This window comes from Oryzias latipes, chromosome 6 (assembly GCF_053564925.1).
Source record: "Oryzias latipes strain Hd-rR chromosome 6, Olatipes_Hd-rR_3.1".
NCBI lineage: Eukaryota > Metazoa > Chordata > Actinopteri > Beloniformes > Adrianichthyidae > Oryzias > Oryzias latipes.
Window position 1 is genome coordinate 19,060,195 of NC_136242.1, and position 23,064 is coordinate 19,083,258.

A 23,064-nucleotide genomic window follows, 5' to 3' on the forward strand; every position below is an offset into this window, starting at 1 on the left:
ATTAATATGACTTCCCAATGGCATTATGGTTTTAAAAAATGCTGTAAAACTGTAATTGCATGCAGTAAATAAATTGGTTACTGGATGGTTTAGATGTGCTTTACTATAGTGTAGTTTTGAGAAAGTGTTCCTACAGTCCACTGGATGGCAGTCGAGAGTTTTTCCAAGATCTTTTTCAGTTCTTAACCCTGACACATCTTATCAGGCAACAAACAAGTAAAGAGCTGACCTAAAATCTATACTACGTTTCATATAGAGTGTGTTTTTGACCTAATATAAATTATTTTTTATTTTTTTTAAACCTGCATGAAATTTAATATGAATAAAGTATGGGTACAGATTGAAAGATTAATGGAAATGAACCCCTGTATGCCTGACAGGCAAGACTAAGGGCATTCATACCACCTACTGACGTCAGAAGAAAAATCCAGGAAGCAATAGTCCGTACGTGGCCTTTTCACCATAGTCGACATCTGCAAGAGGTTCGCTTCATTCAAAAGAAATGGTAAATAAGTGTACATGTTTTATACATTTACGTAACGTTAATTGGTGTGTATATTAGATTTCTAAGTACATTTTGTAGTATATTTTAGCATTAAAAACTGTATTTTGACGATAAATGACAAATTAGCTTGGTCGTTTTTAGCTAATAGTAACTCCACTTAAGTGAACGCGGCCCCGGAATGGTTTACGATTTATTTAAATGGTTTCCTAAATTGTTTATTTCTCACCTGTTTATTCGACGTGGCTGCAGGAACTCGAGGCTATGACCAGATACACCAGTCCGGTGAACCCGGCAGTGTTCCCCCATCTCACCGTGGTCTTGTTGGCCATTGGTACTTTCTTCACCGCCTGGTTCTTCGTGTATCCTTCCATGGTTTCGTTAAGATTAGTAAAGGTTTAAAAAAGCCTTCATGAGTCAAACTTTACCTTCGGATTCATTTGATCATGTTTGTGTAATCAGGAAATGTATTTAAACGTTCCTGCTTGTCAAATATTCTGCTTATATTGGTCGTTTGCCAGAAAAAGAAAACCTTGAGGATCATTATTATGCTGGACAGTCAACAGAATATTTGCAGTAGGTTAGAAAAACGTCAGCTTAGTTAGTCCTCGCCCCCTCTGAGAATGGGGAAACTGCACACAAATATGCTTTTCATTGTAATTTTTTTAAATATTTTAAAACGTAGCTTTATTTATTCACATGGTGATTTAAAGGACCCAGTTTCTGTTCATGCTTAGTTTTACTCATAATTTGAGAGCAAAACATTTTTAACTTTACAGAACGAGATAACAAAAACATCTGTCATATTGCATTAATACATATAATCTTAAAAGAATGCTGTAATCAGAAGTATTCCAACTAAGTATATTAAAGACTTAAAATAAAAAAAATAAAAAAGGTATTTTAGTAGTATGTCACATGGAGTACAGGAAACCGGTTACATCTGTCCTAAGTCTATGTTGGAATAAATAAAAAACATTAAAAATTATTAGATAATTATATTATAATATATTATTAATATAATTAAGAATTGTCACTCATAAATACACGTTAAAAAAAAAGGTTTTGTATTATCTATATTTTAGACAAAAATAAATAAAATATTTTTTAATCCTCATAAAACCTCTGGCTGTAGTACTTTGGATCAGCTGGAGACTTCAGAGAAGTTTTGCTTCAGGCCGATTGAAACTAATGTTTGGATCTGTGTTTCCAGATTGTGCAACAGTCACGTTGGTAAAAGACGGCAGTTTTTAATAATTGTTAAAATTATTAACATTTTTCCTGATGAAAATGTTATTGATCCGCAAGATCTTTGGAAATAATACCATTTATATTTTCCTATTATGTTACTTTATGACTAACAACGATCACTTCTTAAAGATAAAAATACATGTTATTAAAAAAATCATCCATTTCATTTTATGTCTTCAAGCTTTTTTTGTTTTGTTTTACTAAAATAAAATTCTTGGTCAAATTGTAATATATTTTTTCTGTAAATCGTCTTACCTTTAAATTTAAAATGAGATTGACATATTTTTGTCGTATAATATGCAATAATAATCGCTTAAATGGTTTTATTTAAGCGATTATTATTATTACTTGGGAAACCAGTTTAAAGATTGGTTGTTTGGCCTTTTGTAACCACAGCATAAATACTTTTTTTTTTGTCAACAATATTTTTAGTGAGTTAGGACAACATTCTGAATATTCACACACTATATTTTATAAAGTGGCTGGTAAAAAGCTGAGATTTTTTTTTAGGAACACCTCCAAACAAAGAAAATGCTCATTTTCGAGAAGACCTTGAAGAAACATTGGCAGCGTTTACATGCTGCTAAATTTATGACACTGACACACAAAAAAAAAACGAAAGCAAATCTGTTTGTGCCTTTGTCTGGGTTTGCCTTAACGTTGATTCAGATATGAGGTTACATCAACAAAATACACAAGGGACATCTATAAAGAGCTGCTGATCTCCCTTGTGGCTTCGCTGTTCATGGGCTTTGGTGTGCTCTTCCTACTACTTTGGGTCGGCATCTATGTTTAAAGGTAAGTTCCAACTGCTGTTGTGGGGGTACGGGGGTGTAACAAATTAAAAAAAGAAATACATTAAGTGTTTTTCCCTTCAAATTTGTATTTTTCAGATAACTGGCTTCAAGGAAAACATTCCAGCAGAATAAAGGACTTCACTCATGTTTTTCAGGATTCTGGATTTAGTTGGAGGGCACTGACAGGTTTTTTTGGATCATATGGACTCAAGTAAAGGCAGATTTGTACAACTTTCTGAGTCTCTTTTTTTTTGTTTGTTCATTTTTCCATGTTAAAAGGAGGTCTGTCTGGAAATGAGTTAATTTTCCACTCTGATGGCTATTTGTGGTGTTTTTCACTAGTGGTGCGTAAAGCCTAAATCCCTGATTAATCTTTTGGGTTAAAAATAGAGCACCTCTTTTAACCTAGTCGCCTGGATAATACTTAGTACCCTGAAGATGGATTACTGCAGAGTTACAGACGGATTAATAAAAACGGCGTGAAGACTGTTCAAAGATCCCGACTCAAAATCCACACGGCTAGATAAAGTCCGCGTCGTACGAATACATTCACTTTGTAAACATAGTAAAAGTGCAATAAAAGGTAAAAATGTCTTTTATTGTGAGAAACAACAAAACTACCTCAATGAGTTTTTCTACAATGAGATCACAATTGCAAAAACAAAACAGACAAAACCTTTGTATTAAAGTTATTTTCTAAACTTGTAATATTCCTTTCATTCGTATAAAGGGTTTAATCCAAAGTGTTTTGCAAGGCCACATAGATTAACCGACTCAATCCCGATTAATGCAATACTACATGTGCCACCCTTGGCTTACCTGCCAGCATAAACCTTTTTAACTGCCTGTGTGCCAGTTTGAAGGAGCAAACATGCACGGCTTCCTGTCGGCCTCGCTTGAAGAATTCAGTCACTTTCATGTCCTTTCCAGCGCTTTGCAATGTGAGAAATGAGCGTTTTGTTCATAAAGTGAGATGGTCTGCCCCATCTTGCACTGCATGTGTAGGTGTTCCGCCTCAACATTTTCTTTTGCTTTCTCTCAAAACTCCGGGTTTTCATTGGCGAGCTCTGGCGAAAGCGTCCCGCAGCCACAGAGAGTCCTCGTACAGCCTTGGATCTCCCATGTACTCCGCTGTGCGTTTGTATAAGTAATAATACAACACAGCCGCTGTTAAAAGACACAAGACGTTAGCGCAGAGCTGGTGTGGATGTCACTTATTTTGGAGGATGTAAATGAAAGCACCTGTTCTCTGGAAGACGAACAGAGACTGAAGACCATCTGTCCAAACAAACCGATTTGACCCAAGCCATCTGAGGTTCTACGAAAAAAAAAATTAAAAAAAAAAAAGCATTTAACAAACTTGAGTGAACATGCTGCCAAAAAAAGAATGCATTTTTCGTTGTACGTTAAGGCAGGAGAGCATACCAAAACCCAGCAGTGAAAGCAGATGCTGAGGGTTAAGTAGAGAGCCGAAGACAGCAGCAGAGCTCTGAACCTCTCCAGCAGCAGAGAGACGAGGCCCACCTGGAACACGTAGGTGTTGAACATCATCAGCAGGATGATGATCATGTTAAACAAGATGGAAATGTCCTGGATGCTGCAAACACATCATTTCGGTTACTTTAGAAGGTTCTGCATCAAACTGGCATGCATACAAATAATTGATTAAGCTAAAACAACCATTTCTTTTTAAAAATTGGTTTTTAGGCCATATTTTAATACAATTGCAGGACTAAGAAAAAGAAAATCCTAATGGGGAAAAAAACAAAATTGATAAAAATATTGAATAGTACATAAGTGTCTACATAAATAATGTATATATTTGAGTGATTTGAAAAAATTTATGTTGATTGTATTTTACAGCTTTTGTTTGACCCTTTTCTACAATTATCTTGTAAATTATGCAATTAAAAAAAATCTCAATTTCTTTCATACATCTATTATTCCAAATCTGAAACCTTTTGTTTCCCGATGCCGAAGCTGATGTGTCATCAGCAAATCTATAACAAACGACCAGCTAAGAGGAGCTATAGCCTAGTTACGTCTATTGATCTTGTTGATCTTTAACTTACATGAAAAGCACGAGTTGGATGACAGGCGCCCCCCTCAGAAGTTCACTGAAGGCGTTAACAAAAAGGTCATATGCCAGCAGAGACAACTGGATCAGCAACAGCAAGGAGTAGTTTCCAGTTTGGAGCATCTTTAAAGAAAGATCCTTGTTTTTCCTATTTGAATGTCTGCTATTCGGTCACAGATCTCTCACATACTTAAGCACAAAAGATCCAGAAGCCTTGGGGACATTCCCAAAACATAAAGTTCTGGTAGCTATGTGCTACTCAGTCCTGGTTCTTCTGCGGTTAAAAGCATGATGTTGGTTATCCAGCATGGAAAATGTCTGTGGAGACTCCAGCAGCACCAGCAATCCTGATGGAAGGTGTTGGAGCATGTTAAACGCTGCAGTTTCTCATCCTTGGTATGGAAAATGCCTTCCGCTGCGCCGAAGAGGAACAAGCAGAGAAACAACAGGAACCAAGTTATTAAATGAGGCAAAGCGTTCATCTTTCTCATGCATAACAAGAGAGCTGATGTAACCCTGTGTCGGACAGCTAAATTAGAGGTAAAGCCATCAACGCACTGTTACACAGGCAGGTGCGTAAAGGTCAAAGCTTGGATTATAGATTTGTCCCCACCTAAATTTACGCGGGCACTACAATCTCTTGTTTTGTGGTCTGTTGTGACCCTCGCTTTCCCCTTTGTCTCAAAGGAAAGTGCGTTACCGTGATTTTAATCCGGCTAATCTGTGGGACGGATGACAAAGGAAGACAAAGTGGCTTGTTTGTTAACACAAGAGAGAAATAGCTTGATTAACACGCGCCACACATCTTTTGTTCTCATCTCATCTGCGTTATATTAGCAAGAACGATTTAGCATGATTAACCTGGAGGGAAATGTTACGATAAAAGTCTCCCCAACCCACGAACACACATTCAATTTAACCCAAACTTACTTTTATTGTCGAAAACTACCGTCGGTTTTCAGCAGCAACATGCATTTCCGTAATTCCATGGTAACGGTTACGTTTACCGTAATAACCGTAGACGTCTTACGTGACGAATTCGCCGTTTTCTTTGAATGTTGGCCCTAAAAAAACTTCAGTTTTTATTTTACGTTGTACATTACGGTAAAATACTAATGCACACGGTTGCCCCCTGGCGGTCGACTTTAGTACATAGACTTATAAAAATGGGCTGAGCGTGATCAAAGGTAGTGGATTGGTCTCAGTGCAGAGAGCAGGTGAGTTGTTAAAACTCTCTTAACTTCACTCACATGACTAATGTAAACTTACGGCGTGTTTTTGGCATTGGTTGTCTTCAGGACCTTTTAGTTATGGCGCATAACGGCATTTACATGCCAAGGGGGCTGTATTTCTTTAACAACCGCTGCAAAAAGCTGAGTTAAGTTTATCTTCTTCAAATTAAAAAGTTGCTTCATAATTTAGAAGTTTCTAGATTTCATCAGAGGGCAGTCTTCAGAGTAAAACTTGTTAGAAACAGAACTGCAACCCTTAAAATAATCTCAAGTTTTAGATAAACATGGTTTTTCTGGGGTCAAAGTGTGTTTTCCCACCATATGCTTTGGATAACAACACTAATCATTCAGTAAAAGTTGACCCTGCAAAGTTTTTTTTAAAGTTTTTCTACATTACATATTCTGTCACATTGACTTTATTTATATATATCAGATTTTTAAAAATGTTTTAAAAATAATTCAACCTTTGCTGTGGCTGCTGCAGTTATCCGAAGAAGGGAATCTTTACCACACATAGTTTACATAATTTGTTTTAAGCTACTTACTTTAGATGTTGTGTGTGTTTACTTGTTCCTTCTTTTTAAATAATAGATTTGGCCTAAGAGGGATTTTAAATTGACAATACTTTTCCAGGATAAGAACATGCATATAATTATTTTTATATGTCAATTTGAGTTGATTAATTCATTTTTTTGAACAAATTGAACTTGTAATTAATATAATTGTGTCTTAGGGTTCAGTGCTTATGCCATAAATCTTTTTTTTTTGTGTAATTGTTCTTGGAAATGCTGAGGGATGTTTTTCTCCTGGTATTTAAGAATAAATTTGTTTGCAAATGTGGCTGCTCTGACAATGCAAACAACTGCCAAAGATTCATTTGCATTAACCTATTCTACCCTTCAAGAGCACACGCTTTTTCTCATATGACACCATCCGGTTTTTTACCCTGTGCACATCCTGTTTCGATCCCATTGTTGGGAATCCCAGATCTTAACAGACAGGGTGCCCATCGGGCCAGCAGGTGTGTGTGTGTGTAGAGCTATGTTTCTTTTTAATTTTTAAGTTTTTGTTTCTATTTGCAATGTAAATTTGAACCAAACTTTCCCTGTAATGTGTGTAATGTGGCCTCCTTAAAACACTGATAAAATGCAGTGATGACAGTGGATTACAGCAGCTGTAGATGTCACATTGTTTATCTTGCTGTTCACCTTATGTTTGACAAGGGAGTAGGCCTACTGCAGGTTTCTCACAAGTGAGTGCAACTTTTTTATAAGAGCTGACCCAATTTGTCATTATATAAACTGCTCTTAGCCTTAAGAAAACATATTTTGAACGTCTTTTTCTTGGCAGCAGATGCCAAACCAGTAGGTTCCCATGTGTGTATAGTTGGGGATCTAATGATGAAATCTTTTTGTTTCCATTAACAGCTTTTACGTGCATCCCTGCAGAAATGTCGAAATGGTCTAATGAATTGCTGGTGGGTCAAGGCAGTGGTGAGGCTATTCCCGTAAGCGCCAGACTGCGGAGCCTGCCAGCTGGGAGCCCGAGGTTGCGCCGGGGGCACAGTGTGCAGGTTTTAACCCACACACGGAGGGAAATGCCGTTATATCTGCAAGCAGAAACCATGGACAAGGCCAAAGAACTGTTTATTCTGTGTGACAAAGAGGGCAAAGGGTTCATCACAAAACGGGACATGCAGGTACTCTATGAAGAAGGTGGAAAAGCAACATTTACGAGGGTTTTAGGACTAAATCCTGTTTGTTTTTGTTTTTCTGGTAAGCGGCTCAAAGAAGAGTTGCAGCTTCCCCCAGAACAACTTGAAATGGTGTTTGAAAGTCTGGACCAAGAGAGAAATGGATTCCTTACTGTTGCTGAGTTTAAAACAGGGCTGGGTGAGGGTTTTTAGACCATCAGACAAAACTCCAATTCATAAAAAAGAACATTTCTTTAATTCTACAGTTTCTCTGGCTGTGGTGCAGGTGAGCTGATAAGGCAGGGCAACACAACTGACCTGAGTCCAGATGGAGCAGAGGAGGATGGAGACAAAGAAGACTGGTCCCAGGATCCATCTGCAGTCTCATTTATCAACATACTAACGGAGCTAGGAGCTGAAAAGATTTTCACAGAGTACGATCTCAGCTTGTTGCTGCTGTTAAGTTTCATTAATGCTTAAACATTTTTTAGTATCTCCCTTTTCTGGTTTATATAAACATTTTTTCCAATTAATTGTTAATTGTCCCAATGGTTAAGACGAAATTTGTACTTTTCTTATTCTATTTATTCTATTATTTATTATTCTATTTTGTTTTATTTTGTAGTTTTTTACTCTTTAAAGCATGATACTATAAGAGCAAAAATACATGATTTAATTTACAGGGTATTTTTTATTTATCAAATTCTGAGGCTGATGAAAGGTTGATGAAAAGATTTTATATGGCTACATTTCTGCACCCCCTGGTAAATTCTAACTAAATAATATCGTCAAAGTAAAATAGAACGCTAAATGTCAGGGATATACTGTAAATGTTTTACACAAGGTTAATACTCTGACTTTTCCAATAAGGTTTTCTGATCATTTTTAACACCAAATCTATACGAGTATTTGACACCCTTCACCACAGTCCAGTGAAAGTCCAACTCTTCTCTTTTGAGTGTAGACAGAGGTACTCTGCAAAAGAGGGAGCCCAAAAAAAGGAAAAATAACTCTAATCTTAAGAAGAAAATCACTGGAAAGTAGTAAGGTCCATGCAGCAAGTCATTTTTACTTAACAAGATATCTAGAGACAAATTCCACAGACGCATTCAAAAGAGAAAAGACCGAGTCAAAAAGCTAAGTTTTAGATATTATTACTTCAAATTTAATGTTTTACAGCCCAATAGTAAGTATTTTTTGCTAGTTCTTTGCAAATGGTTTGTATTTTTAGAATTCTATAAACCTAATTGTAGTTCATTATAATTAAAAACTAGTCTAATAAATTGGAATTATTATTTTTGAACAAAATGAGAATACAATCTTAATAAAGTTGACCCATTCTAATGAATCCTCATAAAATCAAAAACCAGCTCAAGTTTTTAGAACATAAATGTACATTTTTGCTACCAAAATAACGGCAACGACAATGGCACATCTTTATAATTGAACCAAAAATCACAGTGCAGTTTGAGGGTTTTTGATTTTTTTTTAATCAAGCTTTTTTTTTACTGTCCAGAGCTAAATGATTCTGACTCATTCGAATAATTTTCATATTTCTAGATCCCAGTTCTTAATAAGACAAAAAAAATCTCCATTGTGCTGAATTTAAGAAATCCTTTTTTGTTAGTTTTTTAATAATATTTTAATTTGTTGTGTTTAAGGTATATACTTTCCTTTGTTGAGGATTCTTTTATAGAATAATTCTTGTGTTGTGTGTCAGTCAGCAGGAGCTCCGCTTGCTGTGGTGTGAGCTCCAGAGGGAAAGACCGGAGCTGCTGAGCACCCTGGAGAGCATCCTGGTCCACACAGTGTCCCAGCTGCAGGACGCCATTAAAGAACGAGACGGTCTGGAACAAGCTCTGTGCAGGTCACTGATGCACTTTGGGAACCCCTCTGTCTGAATCAAATGCTTTGATCAAGCTTCCAAGTTTGTTTTTATTTGATGTGTTTAGAAGGGAGAGTGAGCATGATCAGATGGTTCGGTCCATATATGAAGAAATGGAAAATCAAATCAAAGAGGAGAGGGAGAGATGGCTGACAGAGGTATGGGTGATTTGGTTAGGTTTTTTTTTAAAGGTGGAATCTTAGTGGCACTTTATTTTGGTTTAACAGTTTTTCATTTTCTTTTGAACTTAAGGAAAGTATTAAAGAGAAGCAGAGGAATCAACAACTTCAAGAGGAGCTGAAGACGCGGGAGCAGGAGGTGGAAAGTACGCTGAGCAAACAGAAGGAGGTGAGTCAAAACCGGACAGAAGTCATTTCTTACAAAACGACAAATGTTAACAGGGCCGATCCTTGCCTGCAGCTCGAGACCAGAATTCGACATCTAAGCCGCGAGCAAGCTAACATCAAGGAGCAAAACCAGCAGCTGCGCAGCCTCAATATCCAGCTGCATGAGCAGATGGAGAGCAGCAAGGAGCAGCTGCAGGCCGCCATGAATCAGCTTAGCGTGCTGCAGGCCAGCGCCGCCCAGGAAGACGTGCACAAACAGAGGTGAGCAGACTGCGCCATAGAAAAAAGTAACTGTATGCTACAAGATGTCTTGAATCATACCTTTCTGGGAAACAATGGAAAAAGTTCCAACGTTTTTTTTTTAAAACTTATTTTGGTTTGAAATGGTTTATTTCAAGCAATCAAAGCAAGAATAATGCACAAAACAACACAATCAGCAGTTATACATTTATACAAAGAAGTATCAAACTTAGGATAATTAGACATTAAAGTAACGATTGCTTGAGAAGGAGTGAAAGGAAGCAAAATGATATAATCCCACCCCTGTTCTGCTGTACCATTTTCATTGATCATTTATCATTATCCGGTCCATAACTTTTATCAGATAAAATTAACAATCCTTAAGTATCAATAAATCACTTGACAAACACGAATTACTGAACTATTATGTAAAAATACACATAACTCTATTTTAGAAATCAACTTAACACATGCAGATCAATTGTCTAAAATAGGTGCAGATTATTTTCACTAGAAAAATCCTTACTTTGATTAAAAATGACACTACATCAGAAAAAATAGACATAACACGGTTTCAGAAATCTTAATTGCAGATCATGAATAAAAAATGTGCAGTTTTTTTTAGAACAATCATGAATTGAAGGAGACATAACACTATTTCCGAAATCATCATAGCACATGCTCTTCTATTTACTTACTTTACAGTATTTAGGTTGTATTATTTTCTGAGACATTTAAAAACCATGGAAATACCTAACAGGCCCTTTAGAAATAAGTCTAACATTTTTACTCCATTGGCAGATGGCAGATTGGCATTGGCAATCTGCCAATGGATTAAGAAAATTCCTCTTACCAAGAATTCTTATTTTAAGAAAAAAGTTCTCGACCAAGACATTTTTTTCTGAAACTAAGATGATTTTTCTATTGAAAAGAAAAGCTCTTTTTACTTTCTCAAGGTTCCATTTTTGCTGTGCACTGATAGTAACACAGTAAAGGTGACAGTAAAAATACCTAAACAGTTTGATCTAAATTAGATTGTACTGGTTTTTGCATTTTAAAACTGGAGCAGTTCACAACATTTTTGTGTTGTTGTTTTTTTTTTTAACCATAGAAATGTCATAAAGGTGTCGAGCAACATGAAGAAAGAGAAGGATAGTCTCCTGAAGCAACTTGAGATTTTGAGGTATGCAGCACTCTAATTTTGATCATTTTGTTTTAAAAAGTCTTATTTAATGTTAACACAAATTAGTTAAAAACAGTTTATATGATGTAATTTGATTTGAAAAATCCCTAACGGGCTTTATAACCAAAATTCAACCTTTACTTAATGATGATAATTGAAAGTGAAGCTGTAATTTCTTTAAATTGTGGAAAAACGTATTTTCTTTGACTTTTCTAAAATATAATGTCTTTGTTTTGAGATTTGTCTGCCGCTGAGTCATCTTATTTCTGCATAGATCCAAACAAAGAATAGTTTTGCCTCTAACTAAATTTCACTTCTTGCTTTAGGGATATGAACAGAAAGCTAAGAGATGAAAAAGATGCTCAACAACAACCCCAGAGGAGGGTCGGTCACAGACACTCTACCCTTCCTTTTTCGCCTTATACTTGCTACCACAGTGACAACTTCTCTTCCCCTCGGTCACAGTACATCTATCCGCCCTAGGCTACGTCACATAAAAGTCTGATGGGGGTTATTAATATTTAAACCTGCATTCCTATGTAGTTGTTTCAGTGATTGTGGTCAGTGAGGCGAGCGATTGTGCTGAATTGTCATTTACTGTTACCTTCAGAACACAGCTGGTTAATGTTTGTCTTGTTTTTCCACAAATAACTGCTGGTTCAGCATAATTTGTTTAGTAGGCTCTTATAAGCTGGATCCACTTTCAAGAAAGAAAAAGTCTAATTTCTACTTTTTGTTGAGAAAATGTGACAAACATGCAACTTTCAGCCAGGAAAAAACTGTTTACTATATAGAAGCTACCTGTTTGTTGTATTTTTTTAAATATAATTTATAAATAAATTATTGTGTTGTTGAAAAGTGACTGTAAAAAAAATCAGTGTTATGTTAAAATACTTTGAAACAGAATAAATGTCATCTTTAAACTACTTCCTCGCATCAAACTAAGACTTTCTGTGTGAAACTCTTTACTTCAAAAACACCTTTTTGAAGGCTATTCTTTCAAATTGCACCACACTTGAGGCTCACTTCCAACTCAACTAACGTCTAAACACTTTTTTTCCCCACAAAAATACTTTTAGACTCCAGTTTTTGCAAAGGCCTTGCAGAAAAAAGGGTCAGTCATATGGAAATACCTACTGCAAGACAGGCCAGTGAAAAGGTTTGTTTAAAAACTACATCCAGTTGCGTTTTCTTTATGAAGCAATACCTGGTAAATGTGATAAAGGAGATCCTTTTTTTAGGGAAACTTTGAAGAAAAATTGAGTGCCTTTATGATTCTTATTAGATTTTTAAAAATGAATAGTAGCTTTGAGAAAGTTTCTGGCGTAATCGGTTGGCGGCTGTTGTCAAGTCCACCCAGGGATGAATGCTTTTCTGCTTTAAGCTGATTTATTGTGGAAAAAGAGATGGAAAATGAAAGTGAAGGAAGAGGCAGACATGCAGCTTACATTCATTGGTCATACTATGCTAGCTTGCACAAAAAGAGAGGAAGAGATAGCAACTAGAAAATAGGTAAGCGGTTGATTGATAAATCAGTTGGCAAGAAGCAATCAGGAATGACAAAAAACTTTAAAATGTTATGTAAAATAAAAAAACAATACAAAAACTCACATCTTTAATACAAACTATCAAACTCTGTGGGTGAATTTCTTATATTTTCTAATTTTGGCTCCTTTTTTGTTTGTTTGGGTTCATATTTCACAGTTAAGCTGCTTAAAAAATGTATGTGTACACGATCCAAGCAATGTTTAAAGTCTGCATGTTTTCACTCAAATATTAGCTACTAAGCAAAAAATTTGTATTTTTTTACTGTGTAATGTGTGTACATTTCGGTATATTAAGTTTGAGTATTATACCGTTTGAATATTTAAAACTTTATTTGTGTGTTTACAGTAACAAAACCATTATAAAGAAAATCCCATATATATGGACAGAAGTCAATTTTACTTTTTTTATCTGACAGGTTTTCCCCTTAAAATGATCCAAGCAGTTCTGTTCTACCTTGTGTGCTCCAGATTTTTTTTCTACATCAGATATTGATTCCCTTACTGCAATTGTTGCAAGAATTGAGCAGAATGAAGTACAAGGTGCACCAAGATGATAACATTACATAATCGAATGAGGAGGCAGGGTTGTTTCAAATAAAAAAAAAACAGCCAACAGGCAACCTTGTTATCATGTCAGGTGACACCGCAAAGGCTTCTAAAAGGAGACAGAAAGCATTTCATTAGGTTTTTTTTAATGAAAAAGGTGTAAAATAGTGATTCACTTGAATGAGACAAGAACCTCAAAGAACAACAGCTAAATAAGCTCAAAGTGCTCACTCTTTATTTCCTTCCTGGATAAAATATGCCACGCCTGTTTTCAGAAGCAACTTATACCGGAAATAAACTTTTCTATGCATTGAATTTAAGTTGCACTTGTTTAAATACTCCTAACCGACACCTAAATTTACACGGCCGTGGACTACTCATTGTTTTATGAGTAATTTTAAGCCATTTTTAGGCTTTAAAAATGCCTTAAAGGGGACCTTAAAATACCATCTAAACCAGTGGCATGAAGCCATGAAAAGCCGTTCTATGCAACATACAAGGTTCATTTGACCAAGACTAAATCCATCTTACAAAACTATGCTCCATTTTGATAATTTCCTGCTTAAAGTAGAAGGTAAACAACATTTCTGGCAATTTGCATTATGCCCTTTGCTGGTGGTTTAAGACTTTACTGGTTTATTAATAAATGTACTTAAATCACTCTCTTCTGCAAAAACGGACAGACAGAAACCATGTCGTGTTATTTTAGGTATAGATTTCCAGATGAAGACTTTAACCGTGAACTCTGTCAAATTGACACTGCAGCTCTGGGACACAGCAGGGCAATTCAATTTAATTCAATTCAATTCAATAATACATATAACGCCCAAATTCACAACAACAGTCGTCTCAGTGGGCTTCATACCGGTAATTGTAAGGTAAACATACAATCAAAAAGGATCATAAATGCATAGAGTTCAATAGGATAATACTAAACTTTAACTATAAAGACTAAACTAAACTGGTCTCCCTGCCCTTAGACCCCCTTCGTGGTAAGGAAAATCTCCTGAAGAAAACGGATTCTGGAAAAAACAAAGAAACCTCAGGTGTGTCCACATGGAGGAGGGATCCTACCTCAGGACGGACAGGCGATGTACCAGAACTCATAAAGAATTAACTTATCTAACTTTACAACTACATATTTATAGTCCAGCAAATTAACAAGAATAGAGGAGAGTAGAAGTAGATGAGAAAAGAGGAAAGAACCCCAGTGCACCACAGTTTCACCAGCTTCAAACCTCTAGCAGCCTACTAACAACTTTATTTTATTGTTAATTTAATTTGAACAAATTAACAGTAAGGAAAATATTCTCTGAAGACTAGCTAGTCTGCCAATAAGCCTCTCCAAAGAGGAATGTTTTCAGTCTAACTTTGAATGTGGAAACTGTGTCTGCCTCTCTAACACAAGCTGGGAGCTTATTCCATAAAACAGGGGCTTGATAACTAATGGCTCTACTTCCAACTGTGCTTTTACTAATTCTAGGAACCACAAGCAGTCCTGCATTTTGCAAACCAAGTGTTCTGTTTGGGTGGTAAGGCACTATAAGGTCTTTAATACAGGATGGGGTCATCCCATGTAAGAAGGCAGAAAAGGTCAGAAATGTTGCAGAAACCTTCATCAAACTTTGTTTTTTACCAAATAAACTAACGTGCTGTTTTCTAAAAGCATACTTTTTGCTCCAATAATTCTTTAAGCAAGTATTGAACCATCACTGAGCAGTTTTACAGAAAAACTGACATCATCCTTGCTGTGTATGACATAACTGACTCCCTCTCCTTCACTGCACTGAGAGGATGGATGGACTCTGTAAAGGTGAGCTGGTGGAGGTTTTCTAAATGACTAAATGGAAAAACATGCAAAATACTAGTTTGAATTTAAATGCTATGATCCAGGGAAAGGTGGAACAGCAATCTCATCAGCCTACATGTTTGCCAACTTTACAGTTTTTCTTAAATGCTAAAACACATTTCACAAACGAGTCCTCCATGTTCCCCAATGTCTAAACACAACACCCTTTTCTAAAGCTACATAAACACAATCACACCTTCTCACTTCAAAACTCAAACTTTCACAGCAAAAGAGCAGCTCGAAGCTTTCAAAAATGTAAACACTATACACATCATTACACGCAACAGCAAAAATATATATTAATTTTATGGATGAAAACTATTATTTATTAGGAAGCAGCTGTTAGTTTGTTGCGGGTCTGGAATCATAAGTGGTGAGTCTAAGCCCCGCCCCTACCTGTCTACCAGTTCGTTGTTTTCCCCCGCGTGCAACCCCCCCCTCCAGTGTGTTCTACACAGACAGCCCAACATACGGTCATCGTAGCAGCAAGGTGACAGGATAGTAGGGGAACCCTAACGTAAATGTAATTAATTTTTACCCGGAAATGGGTGGTTTTAGTGTAGGGGGAAAGAAAGGAATTTTTTTTTTTTGGGGGGGGGGTGTGTGTGCTCATGTGTACCCTATGAGATCGCCACTGACTGTCTTTCCAGAGAAACTTTCCATCCCATAACAGACTCTGGTCGGCGTTCACAGCTGCAGACACGCCCCCTCCACGCATTCACACTGCTCTGTCCCTCCTGCCTGCTCGCGCTACCTGGCAGTGTTAAAGGCACCACGGCAATCTTAGAACATGATAGTTTTACAAAAATACTGAGAGCCACAGCACAGGCATGAAAGAGCCACATGCGGAGGAGGACAAGCCCCTCCAAACCCATGGCCACACAAAGAATAATATAACACCCCCGTTGGCCAGAAACCTCAGGGATTGCTCTTTGGCCAATGATATTACGGCCTCTTTGCCTTCGTTTCTGCAGGTTAAAGCCAGCCTCATGCATGAGGTCTGGCCATCGCGTCTAACTGTAATATCCCCTGTGAAAATGTGAAAGTGCACAGGCGTTTAGAACAACAGTCAATGAGGTAGCACAGTATTGTCTTGTAGGCCACTGAGCAACATAGTATCTCCACTAACTGTACTGTTAACATGGATCTATACTTACTTGCACTCGTAATGCAGGTCTTTGTGTCGCGCAGAGTTACGCTCAAAGGGAACCCTATAGACCTGTTTCATCCTCATCTTTTGGCGCCAGAGAACTCTGTCTTTTGTGTCTATGTTCTGAAAGTTGACATTATCTGCAATGACTTTGTGTCTGATCTCCTGGAGTCTGATGAGGTTGTTCTCACGAACCATTTCCACAATGCGGGTTTCTTGTGCTGCTGTAAATACGGAAACCCTCCCACCTCTGTGTGGCATTCTTTCAACTCTAAAGAAGGAAACGTGTTGTCAATTGACATATTTTACAATACAGTAACAACTGATTTGAAACCAATAGACTACTTTCACAGGCTTGTAAAATTGTATTGTGACAAGGAAAGCAATAAAGTACAATACCTGTTGTGTTGTCTGAAAGCCACGATAATTGTGTTGCTTTAAGATGCTATATGATTTTACCCCCCACCCCCCCACCACCTTCTATATTCACCCTCCTATCCCCCCTCTCTTCTTCCCTCCTTTTCTCTTCCATCTAGTGCAACAAAACTGTCACAAATATAATAAATATAAATAAATTTTAGCATAAATTACAAAAGGGATTTATTCAAATGTAAATCTGGTATGTCAGAAGACTCATGACCCCATGTTGTAGAAGGGAAATATGTCCAACACAAGAGGCCTTCAGCTCTCATCTGTTTGCTCAGCTGTTGGACAGGACAAGGAAAAAAAAGGAGTGGAGCTCGCATTTTTCTGCTTTCACATTCAAAGTGTTTCCAGCAAAGGCCGCAAAACCAAGCAGACATGATGATTGTAGTGGGGCTGATTCCTGGAGAAAATCAAGATCAAGTTCTACAAAAACAAAGAGGTACAGAAAACCATGAAGTTCCATTGTTCATCTTGACTCAAAATACAGTGGGGGTGTCAGTTAGGCTCAATGGCAGAACCAAGCATTTCAAATGTTGAAAGCCGTCTTCCACTCATTCTCTTCTCTGATCCTAAGGTGAACATAAGCATTGATCCAGCTTTTTGGTTGCAATGTTCATCTTTTCATGTATAAAAGTCCAAATGTTTTGCAGAACACCGTAGGGAATCGAACCCCAACCGGCTAAAGCAGGCATACCATTATCAGTGTCTTTATGTTTTTGACCAAACATGAAAGGAACCTAGGATGGCCTTGTGCTTTGACCAAGTTTCAGCTTACTAGACTGTCTCCGCACCCCTCCACTTCCTCCCCTGAGTCCAGAGTGAAATGGTGAAAATTTTAACTGTACCGTTTGGAAAGCATCATAGCTCCTTGTCTGAGTTTGTTTCAGCTGTGACAAGGACCCACTGTCTGAGCACCACTCACTCCATATCCATATCCTGTAACAAAATGTTTTTTTTGTTTGAATCGCCCTTAGTCTGGCCCATCCCCCAGGAGCAGTTACCATGAAACAGCCCAACAAGGCAAATGTTTCCAGCAACACAACTTCTGGGGTCATACGGGCACGCAAACCCCTCCACCACGATAAGGTGGCGATTCAGGGAGGGGAATTCATCAGTCACTAGCCAATCACTAAAAATTACTGTGGGGAAACCGAAGGACTCGGAGAAAACCCACAGGACTGCCAGGATTTATTTGACTTATTTCCCTATAAATTTGGTGACTGATAATTTATTTTATTGGATCAAATTGAATGATTTTATTTTTACAATCGATTTATTCTTGTTATAAAGGGTACTAAATATTTACTAATACATTTGTAAAAGTGGGGGGGAACCGAAGCGCTCGGAGGAAACCCACGCAGACACGGTCCTGTCAGTCAACCATGTCAACCAACAGACCAATGTGCTGCCCCTGTTTTTGAAGCTCATTTTGGGGATTTTTCCACAGAGTGTAGAGAAACTATTAGGGATGAGGATATTCCTCATGGGTTTGGAGGTCCAGACCTGGCAGTCAGTGGCCGAATTGTTGAAGAAACTTTAGATTGTTAAATCTAGGCGTGCCCATCACCATTGTTTCTTATTTGGGGAGTGGGGGGGTGAAAGAATGCAGCTGAAAACTATCAGGGGCTTGTTTTAACTACTGGGCTGCAATAAAACCCAGTCTTGGGCCAAAGCTGAGCTGGAACCTTCTTCTAACATGTCTTTTTTTAATATTAACATTTCTAACATATTTTTGATGATAACATTTTTTTTTATTTATCATATTATTTACAAATTTACTATAACTATTATTACATAAATATAAATGAAGTAACTAAACATTTTTAAAACAGCTATAATGACAAAAAAATATTTAAAAACCTAAATTAAAATATGAAACAATCTTTAAACTGTCTAAACTATTTCAACAACACACAAAATCTTGAGGATTAGACGTAGAAGGTTTTTGTTTTGGCCTTTGCTCTTATCCAGAGTCCTTCTTTTAGGCAGCTGGCTGAATTCTGGCTGAATTCTTGTTCTTTTTGGATTTTTTCAGACCCAGAAAATGTCTTGCCCTTTTCCAAAATGATGGAGACTTTTTCTTGGCTTCTGGAAGTTCTTCAGATTCCTCTTTGATGACCTGAACACCTCCATCTTCCAAGTGCTGGCTGGTCTCCTGAGTGTCCTCTGTGGTCTGGGTCACAGTGACCACAGGGACTGGAGGCTGTTGCTGGACAGATTTTTCTTCCAGCAGTTGGTGGATTTGGCTGTCTTTGTCTTGAAGCTGAACTTTCAGACTCTGCAGCTCTGCCTGAAACTTCAGCTCTGTTTTGCAGGTAGCGACGGTCATGGTGGCGATCTGTTGGGCCGTGGTTTGGAGTGAAATGTCCTGCTCCGCTTTGAAGCTTTTGATGATCTGCTGCTTCATCAACAGTTCTTGTGAGAAAACAGATCTCTCATGTTCCAGCTCTTGACGCAGGACTTCCACTTCCTTTCTGGTAGTTGAGATCTGGGCGTTATGGTCTTGGTGAGCTGCCTTCAGATGCTCAATCTCTTCCTTCAGGAGAGTCTCAGATCTGGATTGTTGACTTTTGGAATCCAGCTGCTGTCTAAGACTTTCCAGTTCTCGCTGAAGGATCTTACTTTTCTCACGTTCTGCCTCCAGTTCTTTGGAAAACTTTTGCTCATTTGTTAGGAAAGCCACTTTTAATTCCTCATAATCTCTCTGGAGGTCCTTCTTCTTTCTCTGCTTGATGTCGCTTCTAACTTGGTTAGAGACTTTGGCGGCGCTCAAGACGTCTGGATGGGCGTATTTTTGAAGCCTCTCCAGTTCCCGCTTGATCTCTTTTCCATCATTAATGAATTTCTCTTTTAGTTGTTTTTGTTTGGCCAGTTGTAGTTTTGTTTCCTCCAATTCTTGATGTAACTGGGCAATAAAATAATCTGCATGGAAGTGAGATTCTGCATGTCTGGGCAGAACCTGGGTTCCATAATAACCCTGGTGGGGGTTGATGGGCATGGTACTTGGGTGGGGCTGCTGGTAGTTGTTTCTCCTGGAGAAATGTTGTTGACCATGAAAAGCCATTGCTTGTTTGGAAAATATGTGTAAAATATTCCCAAAATAAAATGTACAGTAGAATAAACTACTCTCAGCGGTTGTTTAAACTGCAGTGAGGTGAAGGAATGCAGCGGAAAACTATCCGGGGCTTATTTCAACAGCTGGGCTGCAATAAAACACAGTCTTGGACCAAGGCTGAGCTGGAAGTTTCTTCACAAAATCGACTTCTATTTAGGGACATATCATCGATGACATCGATTTGACATCATGACATCGATGATGTCACTACCCCAAAGTCTTTGTTACATCAGACATCGATGATACGTCAGATGATATCATTTATCATCATGACATCGATGATGTCATTACCCTAAAGTCTTTGTGACATCAGAATAAATTTTAGCCTACATGTGCTAACTCAGGGGTGTCAAACTCAAATTTACAGTGGACCAAAATTAAGCAGTGAAGTAAAGTGACAGGCCAAATTCAATAATGTTTAACCTTTGAAAGAAACTTTAGCTTTGCTTAAACACAGAATGTGGAACAACCAAAGCTTGATATTACAAACACATGAGAAATTCAATGTGAAATACAGCGGGGAAAATAAGTATTGAACACGTCAACATTTCTCTCTAAAAACATATTTCTAATCGAGCTATTGACATGAAATTTTCACCAGATGTCGGCATCAACCCAAGTAATGCACACATAGAAAGAAATCCAAACATTTATGTCCATAAATGAAGTTATGTGTAATACAGTGAAATGGCACAGGGAATAAGTATTGAACACGCTTACTGAAATTTATTTAATACTTAGTGCAAAAACCTTTGTTGGTGATTACAGCCTCAAGACGCCTCCTGTATGGAGAAACCAGTCGAATACATTGCTCAGGTGTGATTTTGGCCCATTCATCCACACAAACTGCCTTCAAATCTTCAAGGTTCCGGGGGTCTCTTCTGTGAACCCGGATCTTCAGTTCTTTCCAAAGATTTTCAATTGGATTCAAGTCTGGTGATTGACTGGGCCATTCTAGCAGCTTTGTTTTCCATTCATTTTTTGGGGGGGGGGGGGTGCTCATGTGTACCCTATGAGATCGCCACTGACTGTCATTCCAGAGAAACTTTCCATCCCATAACAGACTCTGGTCGGCGTTCACAGCTGCAGACACGCCCCCTCCACGCATTCACACTGCTCTGTCCCTCCTGCCTGCTCGCGCTACCTGGCAGTGTTAAAGGCACCACGGCAATCTTAGAACATGATAGTTTTACAAAAATACTGAGAGCCACAGCACAGGCATGAAAGAGCCACATGCGGAGGAGTTCTTCTCATCTCCACAATGAGAAGAACTCCTCTACAGGGTTCAGGAAAAGGGAGTAAGGTGGCAGACAGACGTTTAAAAGGTGGTTACTGTTGGTGGTGAAACAGTCTGATTTGGTTTGTTCTGTGGAACCTTACATTGTCCCAAATGATCACATAAATGTGATGTGTAGGCCAAGGATGGTGTTGTTGGTTGTCCAGGAAGATTACTTTTAGCCCTTCTAGGAGGGTGAGGAGACGTTAAGTGTTGTAAGACCCAAGGACAGCCAGCATGCTGGAGGACAAGCCCCTCCAAACCCATGGCCACACAAAGAATAATATAACACCCCCGTTGGCCAGAAACCTCAGGGATTGCTCTTTGGCCAATGATATTACGGCCTCTTTGCCTTCGTTTCTGCAGGTTAAAGCCAGCCTCATGCATGAGGTCTGGCCATCGCGTCTAACTGTAATATCCCCTGTGAAAATGTGAAAGTGCACAGGTGTTTAGAGCAACAGTCAATGAGGTAGCACAGTATTGTCTTGTAGGCCACTGAGCAACACAGTATCTCCACTAACTGTACTGTGAACATGGATGTATACTTACTTGTACTCGTAATGCAGGTCTTTGTGTCGCGCAGAGTTACGCTCAAAGGGAACCCTATAGATCTGTTTCATCCTCATCTTTTGGCGCCGGAGAACTCTGTCTATTGTGTCTATGTTCTGAAAGTTGACATTATCTGCAATGACTTTGTGTCTGATCTCCTGGAGTCTGATGAGGTTGTTCTCACGAACCATTTCCACAATGCGGGTTTCTTGTGCTGCTGTAAATACGGAAACCCTCCCACCTCTGTGTGGCATTCTTTCAACTCTAAAGAAGGAAACGTGTTGTCAATTGACATATTTTACAATACAGTAACAACTGATTTGAAACCAATAGACTACTTTCACAGGCTTGTAAAATTGTATTGTGACAAGGAAAGCAATAAAGTACAATACCTGTTGTGTTGTCTGAAAGCCATAATAATTGTGTTGCTTTAAGATGCTATATGATTTTACCCCCCCCCCCCCACCACCACCTTCTATATTCACCCTCCTATCCCCCCTCTCTTCTTCCCTCCTTTTCTCTTCCATCTAGTGCAACAAAACTGTCACAAATATAATAAATATAAATAAATTTTAGCATAAATTACAAAAGGGATTTATTCAAATGTACATCTGGTATGTCAGAAGACTCATGACCCCATGTTGTAGAAGGGAAATATGTCCAACACAAGAGGCCTTCAGCTCTCATCTGTTTGCTCAGCTGTTGGACAGGACAAGGAAAAAAAAGGAGAGTGGAGCTCGCATTTTTCTGCTTACACATTCAAAGTGTTTCCAGCAAAGGCCGCAAAACCAAGCAGACATGATGATTGTAGTGGGGCTGATTCCTGGAGAAAATCAAGATCAAGTTCTACAAAAACAAAGAGGTACAGAAAACCATGAAGTTCCATTGTTCATCTTGACTCAAAATACAGTGGGGGTGTCAGTTAGGCTCAATGGCAGAACCAAGCATTTCAAATGTTGAAAGCCGTCTTCCACTCATTCTCTTCTCTGATCCTAAGGTAAACATAAGCATTGATCCAGCTTTTTGGTTGCAATGTTCATCTTTTTATGTATAAAAGTCCAAATGTTTTGCAGAACACCGTAGGGAATCGAACCCCAACCTGCTAAAGCAGGCATACCATTATCAGTGTCTTTATGTTTTTGACCAAACATGAAAGGAACCTAGGATGGCCTTGTGCTTTGACCAAGTTTCAGCTTACTAGACTGTCTCCGCCCCCCTCCACTTCCTCCCCTGAGTCCAGACTGAAATGGTGAAAATTTTAACTGTACCGTTTGGAAAGCATCATAGCTCCTTGTCTGAGTTTGTTTCAGCTGTAACAAGGACCCACTGTCTGAGCACCACTCACTCCATATCCATATCCTGTAACAAAATGTTTTTTTTGTTTGAATCGCCCTTAGTC

The 23,064-nt window shown here is 38.2% G+C and overlaps 3 protein-coding genes across 6 annotated transcripts; 2 read left to right on the forward strand and 1 right to left on the reverse strand.

Annotated features, from left to right (window-relative positions):
- The first annotated feature begins 364 nt into the window (after positions 1-364).
- Positions 365-2,781, forward strand: tmem258 (transmembrane protein 258). Its single transcript, XM_011476066.4, has 4 exons — positions 365-505; positions 755-864; positions 2,423-2,551; positions 2,647-2,781. The coding sequence occupies exons 1-3, from the start codon at positions 503-505 to the stop codon at positions 2,547-2,549; spliced, it is 240 nt and encodes a 79-aa protein (XP_011474368.1). The 5' UTR covers positions 365-502; the 3' UTR covers positions 2,550-2,551; positions 2,647-2,781.
- A 348-nt stretch (positions 2,782-3,129) lies between these two features.
- On the reverse strand, positions 3,130-5,697 carry tmem138 (transmembrane protein 138). Of its 2 annotated transcripts, XM_020704016.3 has the most exons (6): positions 5,489-5,539; positions 4,818-5,042; positions 4,623-4,750; positions 3,976-4,147; positions 3,793-3,868; positions 3,130-3,717 (listed from the first exon to the last, which is right to left on the reverse strand). In XM_020704016.3, exons 3-6 carry the CDS (start codon positions 4,748-4,750, stop codon positions 3,605-3,607), a joined length of 489 nt encoding a protein of 162 aa, XP_020559675.1. In that variant the 5' UTR covers positions 4,818-5,042; positions 5,489-5,539; the 3' UTR covers positions 3,130-3,604. The 2 variants fall into 2 exon arrangements, with proteins under 2 accessions (XP_020559675.1, XP_004069641.1); XM_004069593.4 differs by lacking the exon at positions 5,489-5,539 and adding an exon at positions 5,558-5,697 and having other exon boundaries at positions 4,623-5,042.
- Positions 5,621-12,133, forward strand: cracr2b (calcium release activated channel regulator 2B). Of its 3 annotated transcripts, none has more exons than XM_011476069.4 (10): positions 5,621-5,844; positions 7,308-7,558; positions 7,640-7,751; positions 7,839-7,986; positions 9,273-9,419; positions 9,505-9,595; positions 9,690-9,785; positions 9,858-10,045; positions 11,136-11,207; positions 11,534-12,133. In XM_011476069.4, exons 2-10 carry the CDS (start codon positions 7,310-7,312, stop codon positions 11,688-11,690), a joined length of 1,260 nt encoding a protein of 419 aa, XP_011474371.1. In that variant the 5' UTR covers positions 5,621-5,844; positions 7,308-7,309; the 3' UTR covers positions 11,691-12,133. The 3 variants fall into 3 exon arrangements, with proteins under 3 accessions (XP_011474371.1, XP_004069642.1, XP_078804831.1); XM_004069594.4 differs by having other exon boundaries at positions 5,672-5,844; positions 7,287-7,558; XM_078948705.1 differs by lacking the exon at positions 5,621-5,844 and adding an exon at positions 5,923-6,004 and having other exon boundaries at positions 7,287-7,558.
- The last annotated feature ends 10,931 nt before the right edge of the window (positions 12,134-23,064 follow it).